Source organism: Corvus kubaryi, unplaced genomic scaffold, assembly GCF_017639235.1.
Source record: "Corvus kubaryi isolate FWS band 111438036 unplaced genomic scaffold, C.kubaryi_AGA036_p1.0 134, whole genome shotgun sequence".
Classification (NCBI taxonomy): Eukaryota; Metazoa; Chordata; class Aves; order Passeriformes; family Corvidae; genus Corvus; species Corvus kubaryi.
Window position 1 is genome coordinate 87,779 of NW_024580668.1, and position 12,313 is coordinate 100,091.

General features: G+C 40.2%; 1 protein-coding gene across 7 annotated transcripts in view; it reads right to left on the bottom strand.

Moving 5' to 3' along the window:
- Positions 1-464: 464 nt before the first annotated feature.
- Positions 465-12,313, bottom strand: part of SULF2 (sulfatase 2) — a 124,708-nt gene continuing 112,859 nt past the window's right edge. For 6 of the 7 annotated variants that reach the window (XM_042044232.1, XM_042044254.1, XM_042044270.1 and 3 more), the window contains 10 exons: positions 11,561-11,804; positions 9,624-9,720; positions 8,903-8,997; positions 4,721-4,780; positions 4,121-4,290; positions 3,495-3,637; positions 3,147-3,270; positions 2,651-2,681; positions 2,297-2,353; positions 465-1,270 (listed from right to left, as the gene is read on the bottom strand). In XM_042044232.1, coding sequence (XP_041900166.1) covers positions 1,240-1,270; positions 2,297-2,353; positions 2,651-2,681; positions 3,147-3,270; positions 3,495-3,637; positions 4,121-4,290; positions 4,721-4,780; positions 8,903-8,997; positions 9,624-9,720; positions 11,561-11,804 — 1,052 coding nt within the window. In that variant the 3' untranslated portion in view covers positions 465-1,239. The remainder of the gene's footprint in view (positions 1,271-2,296; positions 2,354-2,650; positions 2,682-3,146; positions 3,271-3,494; positions 3,638-4,120; positions 4,291-4,720; positions 4,781-8,902; positions 8,998-9,623; positions 9,721-11,560; positions 11,805-12,313) is intronic. The other variant, XM_042044241.1, reaches the window with a different exon arrangement.

Here is a 12,313-nt window from a genome sequence, read left to right on the forward strand (position 1 = left end):
AACAAATTAAAAATGCAAATCTCACTACTAGTGCCTGTACTACAACGTATTTAATAATGTCCTTATGAAACTACTCAAATAATTCTGTACACTGTGCTTAGTAAAATTATAGGTTTTTTCCCCTGTGAAAACCTTTGAACAGTAACTGTCATTCAGAACATTTATTTTTTTGCAGACTAAAGCAGAACTAGATTATTCTTTATTGACTACAAGTATTGAACTCTCAGAGCTGCCTTTTTTAAAAAATAAATGTAAAAGTTACACTGCTAAGCAAACACTGCTTTCTCAAAGGAACTGTTTTGGTTTTGAACATACAGTATAATATTACCACATAAAAAAAGTCATACAAATCAGATTTTGTTAAAATTTAAGAAGTACGTTTACTGAGATTTTTCAGTACCTTTAAAAATGAGTAAATTCTGACGTACTATGCAACAGTAAGTAGCATTTTGAGAAATGGTGGGTGGGTGTTATACTCTTTTTTATTAACAAATTTCTTCACAACCTGAAGGAATTTATTTTCAAACAGTATATATGATCAATATTTACACAACCCCTCCAAAAATGTGGCATCCTGTTAGACAAGATTTTCTCTAATATTCATAGAGGTGACAATACGATGAACAAGTAGATGTGGAACTAAAATGTATCCTCAGAGGAAATTGAAGAAATTCCATGGTATTGAGAACACTCAGTGCTGCTGACTTCAGTTCCTGAATCTTTTCAAAGTTCTTTTCGACCATTACCTTTACCCCAGTGATAAGAAAAAGCTTGTTTTCTAAATCTTGCTTTAGAGTTGTACTTGGCTTTGAAGTTTTTCTCATGACAACTAAAGATACAAGTGAACTGGAAATTGTTTTAAGGTCCCTTCAACTGTCTGTGTAAACACTGCCGCTGCAGTGGCAGTCCTCTTTGGGATGTGGCTAGGTTTCCTCCTGTATCAATTCCTGAATCAGCGTCAGTTGTGTCTTGAAGTAAAATGCCTTGTGAAGCTGATGAGGTATAATCCAAAGCAAAAAAGCCAGTACAACAGTGGATTTCAGAGACCTGTATTTCTGACAGCATTTCCCATAATTTCACTGCTTCTATTCAACTCACTCACCAGTGCAAACATTCTATCTATTTCAGCCTCAAAGTTTATCCAGTTCTTCAGGCAAATGTTACAATTCTTTTAGTCTGTACATGGATTCAAGTCCTGGCCAGGTTGTATCCTCATGGAGGTGCAGCACATGGGGGAGATTAGCCCTCCCAGCCTTCCCACAGTTGTCCTCTTTAAAATAAAACAAATGCAGTTTAGTGTATAGCATTCTTGTAGAAAGTAGTTAGAAAGGTATTTTTAATGGTTCCATGCGGTAAAAAACAATGGAAACACCATGAACCACCTATAAAAGCATAGCAGTTGAATGACAGAAATAATCCAACTGTGTTTGAAACTTCAGCCTGTACACAGCTTGTTAATTCAGCCTTCATTTTGGTTCTAAAGCCAGTCTTAGATCTCTTCAATTGGAAATAAAAACACTGCATTATAGGAGCAACTCCTCTTGGGCAAGACGACCAGACTGTGCCTAGAAAGGGACTTGTACCTGGTTTTCCCACTGTACAGTTTGAGAACACTTTATGATTTTTAATGAAGTCTCTGCCTTCTTTTTAAGGGGAGATTCAGAGACAGTAACAGGCAACAGTAACTTTTTAATATACGTAAATTTGTACCTCACCTTGGAGCTCTGGCAGTTTGAGAAACTGCCAGATCATCATCAAGTTTTAAATGCCAGCTGAGTAAGAAAAAAGCAGTTTTAGATACAAATCTGTCTTGTAGTCTACTTTCTGTTTTAAATTCCTTTTTCTGCTCACAGTACAAGGCTGTAGTTGGATAAAGAGCAAGAAAATACATGATGCTGCCTCACAACTCATGAGAAATCAGTCGGTTTCTGGACTGTGTGAAAAACCACTAGGTAGCTGCTACTAGTTTAAATCCAGACAAAACCAATATATTGGACTTTAATTTTTACTGGCAGTTGACCATAACTGGTTTCTTCAACTGAGCATCTAACTTGTTTGAAATTGCCTTGACCTTAATGCTCCTAGATTCCCAAAAAAAATGTACCAAGAGGTTTTGTGCAGCAATAGTAGTCAGTAAAGATATGGCAGGATCGTATTTCTTGCATAATTTAGAGGACTTTCCTCCTAAACATTCCATGAGAATAGATGATAATGGTAAAAAAGGTGGTGCATGCAAAAAGAGAAGGGAAAAAGCTAAGTAAAAGCTAATGCTTTTGGTGAATTGCTCCCAACTCACAGTGACTTGGCAGATGATGGTCTCTTCACATCTGGCCATTTTCGACGCTGAAATTGCCTAATTTTCAAGCAGCAAAAGGAGAAAAAAAGTTAACCATCACCAAGAAAGCAACCAGCACCACACAGTGTGAAAGAGGAGGAAGAAGAATTCAGCCAGAATTTTGACTACTAGGATCAGAACATACTGTAACATTGAAACAAATAGCTCCAGTGTTTCAAAGCAACTGGGGTGAAAAGGTCTTTCAAATGCTCTTTTAGGCCAGGGCTTTCCACGTGGTTCCCAATCCCACACTTGCTCTTTCAGCATGAAGGTAGTACTTAAGAATAATAACATAACTTTTTTTTTTAAATGTACCTGTACTGCTCGTAGCTTCCATCTTTAAGTCCTATATGAAGAAAATTAACAATGTTACTAACAATTGCCTGTATGAGGTAAATCACAATTTAAAACAAATACTCAAGAATTTAACAAATTTCCTGATGCCTTGAGTAAGCTGGTATGCCCTCATATCTGACCCTGCACTGAGCAGAAGTTTGGAGCAGAACTCCAGAAGTCCCTTCCAACTTGAACTGACCTGTGACCACCTAACAACAGTGGCTATTACGGTATTCTCTCCCTCTTTCTCCAGTACTGTTCCTTCCTCATCTTCTCCTGCATCTCAGCAATATTTATCACTATGCTAAGGGTCATTCTTCATCTTAAAAACATGACATAACACAAACTGAACACGTACAAAAATCTGAGAACGCAGTCAGCCTCAGCAGGACATTACTAGTATAAGTAAATCATAAGTTTCATAATGGTAAGGGTCTTTTGGGGAGTTTGTGAGTGCAATAGGAGAGGCACTTACCTAGATCCATGTTCCTAGTTCTTGGATTGCATTGCTTATACCCTCTGCAACTTCTGAGTTCCATGAGCTGGACATGCAACTGATTAAGAACATCTCTGTCGAGCGTATTCACTGCATTAATTAGCTGCAATAAACAGGTGGTTCTTGTTAGTAACTATTGCTCTGTAATTTGGTAACTTTTGGAATATAGGTTGTTTATTTGTAACAGGAAAGAGCCACATTATACTAGTTTAAATGATACAGGCCTTAACTACATCCTGCAGCAATACTGCACAATTTCAATTTATTGTTGATAAGTAACAATGATGTGTTTCTTGAGCTGTGATCTCAAGGTCTATGATCAGATACCTGATATGGATCGGTATTGAGATCAAAATACTCCAAAAATCCAGTAGCAAATTCACAGAACAGGAAGTTGTGGGTCTCGTTGATTGTCCTCAAACACCAGTACGTGTTGTTGTTGGCACTGGTACAGGCACAGAAAGGGCCCACTGCAAATTGAAGAGTTATAAAGACATAAGCTACATGCTTCTGTCTTTAGCCCTGTTAATTACTTTCTGTTTATGGTATTACTTTATTCACAGACAGTTACTCTCACTCCTGAGCTCTAAAGCAAAGAATGCCTTCCAGCATCAGCTTCTTGTTCTGTGCACACCTAACCCACATAACATGACTAAAGTAACCTCTTGTCTAGTTGCTTTCTCTGGCTGGAAAACATTCCAGATGGTGAGATACCATGCAGGTCATTGTACAGTATTCAGTATCTGTTGGGTATTTGCAGTTGGTTTTACATCCTTGCCTTTTGTGCAAGAATAACTACAACACTGAAACAGAGATTATTTACTATGGAGAAGACTGCATGGCTTTGGTTACAGAGTAGCTGTAAACTAAAACCAGTAGCTGCCAGCAACCCAACATCCTGGCCCAGTCTAGCCAAAATTTGCCCCCCATTCCTTAGTTTACAGTATTCTTACGTGTCCACAGGGGAGCAGTTTGCCAGTGCTGGTTGTCATGGGTGAAGCAGGTCAGACCAGGCATGCTGCATGTGTCATTATTTTTAATTCTCTTAAGCAATTTACGCAGTTTCTTCTTCCGTCTCTGCTCTCGCAGCAGCCACAGCCTGTCTTTCTCCTGTAGGGCTTTCCTGCACACATGAAACATTAGGGTCATGCAAACTCTGTTAAACTTGAACACACCTAAAAAAACCTGAACCAGCTAATAAAATAAGCTGCTCAGAGGGAAAGAATCTGCATTTTTTAATTAAATGGTGTTCCATACAAATGGAGATGACTCTGCAATTCAATAGCACTGGGAAAAAAAAAAAGCAGCCAAAGGGGCTTGTAGGCCTGAGGTTTGCAATGTGGTATTTTCCAAAGCAGAGACTTTATCTTAGAATTTACAAGCATTTTGATATGGGCTTAGTTCCTTGCCCAGGTGTCCCTGTATTTATGCTTTTTAATACAGGATAAATTAAATACTACTACTTTTGCCTAGCGTGTAACTGGTGTGTACAGACCAAATGTTAATATTAACATTTTGAACATCATCTTTCAAAGGAACAGGCCTTCACTTACTTGAAAGGATGAAGACTGGATCCTTTGTGTCTCAGTTTGCTCTTGTGTTTTGAATGATAACTGGAAAATAAAAACAACATTGCTGGTGAACAACAGCAAGACAACTGCCCCTGCTCTTACCACATTATCTGACTGGATTTGAAACAGATTTAATCCAGTGTCACTTCCCTCTTCAATTTATTAGTGTATGTGATGAATAAAGGCAATCTCGCTCGACTGGATCAGGCACTTCCCAGCCTCACTGTGCCTCTTTCCTCCACTCCTTTGTCCACAGTGACGGCCGGTGTGCGAACACTGCACTGCAGTGTACAGCCATGTCCAGCTACAATTGACTCTTATTTTAAACTGGTTGTTTCCCTACACGAGGCACATAGAATAAATAGATTTGTAATTAAATTACATTTCTGCAACTGAATATTCCCTAAATTCCCTAATGACAAGTTTATACAACGTTCCTGTTATTTTCCTTCTGAATACAAGCATTTCAACACCAGCTGTACTTTGTAGGGCTGGGAGGCAGGGGATGTGGGTGTCCTCCATTATTACTAGCTGGAAGTTCCAGGAAAACATTAACAAGATGGATTGAACTGTCCCAGCAAGAGCAGTGTCTAATATAGTCAGAGATAGACAGAGTGTAAGCAGACATATATTCTTGCTGAGTTACTACTGCTTTGCCTCCGTCTCCAGGAACTCTTAACAATTTTTCAGAAATTTCCTTTTCTGTGGCACTACCAAAGTTAAAAAAAAGAACAGCCTCAGTCAATGGCAATATTTTCTCATTGATAAAGTTACTACCTACGCAAATCAGCAAACTCAAACTTGGTTTAATAAATGTTTTCTAAACAGTATATCTGAATTCAGTTAGTTGTCGTATTAAAATTCCCTTCAAAACAAATCTTTTAAGTTCTTAATGCTGTTGGGAGCTTTCTTAAGTTTAATCTGCATAATAAATTAATAAAGTAAGTTTATTAAAGAACTATCTTCTTCAGTCAATTTTTTTATCTTGCACAGATGCTGGGCATTTCATCAACTAATTATAAATGCTAAATCAATGCAATTGAAATGCAAACACTTGACCATATATAACTCAGATGATTAACTTCATTGATTTCAGTGGGATTAGTTATCTTAATAATGCCATGCACGAATATAAGTGTACTCTATATCAGTCTGAAAAATAAAATTATTTTACATTTTCTAGAAAACACTCACCAAAAATAAATTCATCTTTACAGTACATATTAAATAAGCTCAGTTTATATAAACTCAGTTAATCAGTTTTGAAAGCAGTCGATTATAAACCAAGATAAACTTTCTGTCTATTTACCATCTAGAGTGATACATCTTAAGCAGTTTTTGACATGGGCTCCCATAACCCAAGAAATTGATGTTTTCCATATTTTAGTGATCTGGTGCTGAAACTACGTTGCCCACATGGGCCACATCCACAATAATTATATACCTCGTATCTGTAGAGTATGTTGCACCTCCAAGGTTTTAAGCATTAAGTTCAAAAAGGCATTCTGTGACACCAGTGAGAAAGAGAAGTTTTATCCACACCCTCTCACAGAGTCTACTTGGTAAGAGGTGCTTTAGCCACAGCTAACAGCACAGCTGCCTTGCGGTTTTGATTCCATTCAGATACAGCTTGTTTTTTGTGTGTGTTCATCATAACCATTCTGCCACTGTGGCTACAGTACACCCAGTGATACCTGGCTCTCAGCAGCCTCAGAGCTGGCTCTGTGATCACCATGAGCAGGAGAAGGTGCTCCTGGTCTCTTTCTGAACAGCTTTTCTCAGGGGCAAATTCTGTTCAATTTTGGAAGATTTTCTGTTGTGCTTATTTTCAGAGCAAGAGCTCGATTGCCCCTGGGTTTCAGGTGTGCTTGAATCTGGATCAGGATCAGGTTTGAGATCACCTAAGGAACCGGAATGTGCACAAGCCCATGGGACCTGATAAGATTTTTCCATGGGTCCTGAGGGATCTTGCATGGAAAGTTGCTAAGCCACTATCCACCATTTTTGAAAAATTGTGGCAGTCAAGTCCCTGATGACTAGAAAAAGGGAAATATAATGCCCATTTTTAAAAAGGGGAAAGCAGAAGATCCAGGACACCACAGATCAGTCAGTCTCGTTTCTATGCCCGGCAAGATCATGGATCAGATTCTTCTGGAAGCTATGCTAAGGGCACATGGAAATTGAAGAGGTGATGGGTAACAGCCAACATGGCTTTACAAAGGGGAAATTGCGCCTGACAAATTTGGTAGCCTTTTGTGACTGGGCTACAGTGTTGGTGGAGGAAGCAGAGCAACTGACACTGTCTACCTGAACTTATGTAAAGCATTTGACACTGTCCTGCATGCTATCCTTGTCTTTTAAATTGTAGAGACATGGATTTGACGGATAGATCACTCAGTGGAGGAAGAACTGGCTGGATGGTCGCACGCAAAGAATTGCGTTCAAGGGCCCATTGTCCATGTGGAGACCTGTGATGAGTGAGGTCCCTCGGGGGTCGATACTGGGGCTGATAATGCTCAAATGTTTTTGTTGTCAACACACAGTGGGATCAAGGGCACACTCAGCAAGTTTGTGGATGACACCAAGCTGTGTGGTGCAGTCACACACTCTAGAGAAGAGATGCCATACAGAGGGACCTTGACAGGCTTGAGAGATGGGGCAATGCAAACCTCATGAAGTTCAACAAAGGGAAGTGCAAGGTCCTGCACCTGGATTATGGCAATCTCTGACAAACCTACAGTTTGGGTAGAGAAGTTATTGTGAGCAGCTCTGTGGAGAGAATGTGGGGGTGATGGTTGATGAAGCACCCAAGCCCACAGTGAGCGCATGCAGCCCAGAAAGCCACATGTATCCTGGGCTTCACCCAAAGGAGTGTGGCCAGCAGGTCCAGGAAGGGGATTCTACCCCTCTAGTCTGCTCTTGTGAGACCCCAACTGTGTACAGTCCCCAACATAAGAATGACATGGAACTGCTGGAGCAAGTCCAGAGGAGGCCACAAAGTTGATAAGAGGACTGGAGCACATACCCTGCGAAGACAGGCTGAGAAAGTTGGGGCTCTTCAGCCTGGAGAAGAGAAGGTTGTGTGGAGACCTCATAGCAGCCATGCAGTATCTGAAAGGGCCTACAGGGAAGCTGTAGAGAGACTCTGTCTGGAACTGTAGTGATAGGACAAGGGGCAATAGGTACAAATTGTAAAGGGGAAAATTAGGTTAGGTATTAGAAACCAATTTTTTACTGTGAGGGTGGTGAGACACTGGTACAGGTTGCCCAGGGAGGCTGTAGATTCCTCAACCCTTGCAGTGTTCAAAGCCAGGCTGTATAAGGCCATGAGCAACCTGGTCTAGTGGGAGGTGTTCCTGCCCATGGCAGTGGGGTTGCAACTGGATGATCTTTAAGTCCCTTCTGAACCTTAACATTCTATGATTCTATGGACCTTCTTTCCACATAATCAATGGGCTAATTGTATGGCCATTTTGCAAATATTTGGCTGTGTAAGAACCAACTATGCAGAGACCTTAACGCATAATCACTATTCAAGTGCCTACTGCACTTCATTCACAAATAATTTGTAGTATGAAAAAAAGAGATCTGGTGCACTGAGTCAGTAGTAGTTACAAATACAGGTACTCTCCACCAGCTGTTAAATTCCTGCCTCTCCCACCTGCTAAATAGTGCAGTGATTTCATCCTAGGAGATAATACCTCCAGCCTTGAAAAAAAAATTGGATGGGAAAAAATTCTCTCATCTCCCCATTCATATACATCATGTACTGTTATTTGTAAAACAGATTTGTGTATCACTCCACCATAATAACGATTTGCCCTTGTGAAAGTTTTCAGAAAAAAACGTGCAGCTTAAAATAATAATCTCCAATATCTAATAGCAGCATCTTCAGTACAAGAGCATAACTAACTGGTTTACAAGCCATGCCACATGACCTGTTACATCATCACCACTTGATGCGGTGCAGAGGCAATTAAACTCCTGCCTGGCAGACAGTGGGCCTTGTACTTGTGCAGCAGCTCAGCTTCCCCTGAATGTGTACACAGGAGTACAGTAAGCAGGCAACCACTGAAAAAAACAGATCCTGATCTCTCCTGTGAGGACATAAATCAGTTACAGTTGCACACTAAAAATAATTTTTCTGAAGTACACAAAAAATACCTTAGCTTGTTACAATCACACTCTTCAGGTCGCTTCTTCTTTAGATGACCTCTCACCTCCCTCAGGTTTTTTATTTTATTTTGCAAAGTTTCAATCTTTAAAAAAAAAAAAACAACAAAAAGGCACAAAGACAGAGGTTGAAAAAAACCAGCATGATTTAGTCTTATTCTAACCTGCTCAAACCCATCCTACTGTCACCAAGAGCTTCCTCTTCACTATCTTCCATGGCTCCCACTCTCACCACTAACAAGCATGTTCAAATTATCTAGCACTAACAAGTGAAAGAAATTAATTCTAGAAGCACCAAAACTAATGAACTAAACTAAACTCACTTTTCCTTGGGCTTATATATTTGATACTGAAGGACTGTGTTTTCAGAGGTACACTGGGGAACACAGCTACTAAGATGTTAAAAAGATCCAGATTAATTTTTTCCCAGCATGGGGACAGCTTTAAGTCTTGTTTGTCTCATAAGCCATATGACATTTCTCAGCTGTACCTTCAGTTGCAATTCTCTCCTCCACTCGGCATCTTGTCTTCACAAACTTGTAATAATTTAATTATTTCTGAAATGTCCATTCTGAAATCAGCCAGCGAGTTCAAAAGGTTCCAGGGAGGGACAAAGACACCCAGAGGCAAACAGACACACAGACAGACAGCTTGATCCTATCAGCCCACAGAAAGCAACACTAAATAAACACACACTGAAAACATCACTGACCTCATGGTCAATATGTAGTTTATGGTCCTTCCAAGCTTGCAGTGACCTGTACAGATCTGTGTCACACTGAACGGTATCATTCTCCAGGATATAGCACCTTGGCATGGAAAAGCAAACAGTGTTTATTACAGTGGCTACACATACACACTCAGAGCAATGCAAACAGCTGCTCTTAATAACACAGCTCCAGGACAAATGAGACCATGGATTGGAAATGACATGCAGAATTCAAAAACCAATGTTCATTCAAGAAAATACAAGCGTGTTCTGAGCCAGGAAAGAAGTCTGGGTTTGAGTTGCCACGGAAATTTTTAAGTAGAAAAATTCAACGAGAATATTTCTATCAAGCAGAACCTGTTGACTGCTTCATTTCTATATGTAAATGGTGCTGCACAGAATTCTTGTTTATTCTTTGGACTTCCTACATAAATAATCATTACTAACTAGCAAGAATTGAAAGCATTACTCAGAGGCAATTTCCCAATGCATAATTAAGTGATGCAGGAGTAGGAGCAAGGATAAAGTACTTCCTTATAAGATGTATACCATCTTATACACCATACATCTTGTACACCATAAAGAAAAGAGAGGAAACCCAAAACCAGAAACCAGAAGCAAAGAAATTTTGATGTTTTCTACAAAAGTGATTAAAATTTTTCAAGGGTATCTCCCTGACTTTGAAAGCAAAACACCCTCTGGCAATATAAAATCCTGATGTTTCACTAACTTCTAGTGAAATCCATTTTTTAAAATTAATAAAGAAGAAAGCAAAAATCACCACTTGACAGATTTACCTGGAAAGTTTATTAGGGGTTGAATACCATGCAGTCATTTCTGAATGCTTGTTTAAATCAAAGCTGAATATTTGCAATACTGCTTTATTTTCTTTAAACCACCTCATGTATTTTGTCCCATAGCCTTCTTTTCTGCTAAGGACAGCTCATGAATAATGCACAACCTTCCTGACAGTTCATTGTACGAATCTTGGATTCACCCAGTAAGGCAGCAAAAGTCAATTCAATTTGTTCCAGAAGGAAAAAACAAACAGTGATTCATGGGTCCTAAACATTCATGAGAGCTGGGGTAAGAGGGCACAATTCTCTGATGCCTACATTTCCTCATATTGGTGAGTTTCTAATTCACTTCTGCGAACAGAAGTCAAATGGAAAACACAGATATCAACAGCAGCTACCTGGCTCCTGCATGTTTACATGAGCTAGTCATGAAACAATTTAATGCATGTAATCAATGATGATTGGTGGATTTTCTGATAATTCACAGGTGGAAATGGGGACTAAGTGAATTAAAGTACAGCTGAAGAGACATCATCAGTCCCTAGATTCAACATTGAGGAAATTATTTTAGCTTATTACTAGTCCAAGTGATCAGACAATTGCCTTCCTTCTCTCTCAATATGTTTCATTTCCCAATGCTCCTGGCCCATCCAACTTCAGTCACAGTATAGATTTTCCTCTCCTAGCACTGGTTACAGAAAACTCTGTACAAAGCAACCAGTGACACAAAACCAGTTCGTGCTCCAGTCAAGGCCTTTGGTCTCCAGCTAGGCCAGGTTATCCACTACACACTGATTTCCAGGTGTAAGGCCTCTTTTGGTTTCACACAGTTAACACCACTGTTGCAAACAGTTTTACTTGTCCTCACTAGAAACATATACACTGATGAGTGGTTACTGTCTCTACCCAATGCAGAAGACACAAATGCACTGCTGCAACTCTTCAGGAGCTTCATGCCCCTCTGCAATGATGAAACTAAAATAAAACTGAACACTATTGTACACATGGGAATAAGAATTTTAGTGAAGCTAGACTGGGTATCCGAGAGGGACACAACATGCTCAGCACGTTTCAACCCACCCATTTATGTAAAGCAGTCACTTAAGGAGCAAAAGCTTTTCAAAATCTACCATGTGCACTTACCTGTGGGTTACTTTGATCAGGTTAGGGGCTGTGTACTCGGCAATGCTACCAGTGCCACTGTATTCCCCCATGTCTCTATCTTCCTCCTCCTGGAAAACAGCCCTCTGCACCTTGTGCCGCTTGGTGATGTTCCTTGGTAAGATGGGCTGGTAACCATCCTCTAAACCCAGGTTATAGTCAGCTCCATCCAGCTCAACCGATACAGAACGGGCAGAGCGATTCCGGACATAGCTTGGTTTGAATTCTGCATGGAAAAAGTGCAAGCGGGGCAGAAACAGCATGTTACAATTTGCTCCTCTTTGTGGTTCTTGGAAGGAAAAAACCCAGCCCATACTGTGCTGTTTGGAATTAACTGGATGACAGTGTTTGTTGAAGTTGTTCTGTGAGCTGCTGCTTCCCCAACTTTGGCATGGATGGGTGGATGGATGGATACTTCAGGGCATGAGAGGGGAGGTACAATGCAAATACAAAAGAATGGCAAAGGGGAAAGAAAATGCTCTAGTCCAGCACCAGTGAGAACAAATAGCTCATTCAAATGGATGCTTGCTCTTCCCCCACGATCACCAGATGGCAGTCACACCTTAAGCACTAACTACGACAGTTGTCACAGCTGTTACGGGGTCACCCTCAGGGACCAGTTCTCTGTGCTTTTCTGCTATCCACCATACAATCCTTCACTGCTAGGATTCCTGCAACACTTTCTGGAAGTTGTCCCAGTATTCCTAGTGCTCAGCCTGAGCCTTTTCCCAGTCC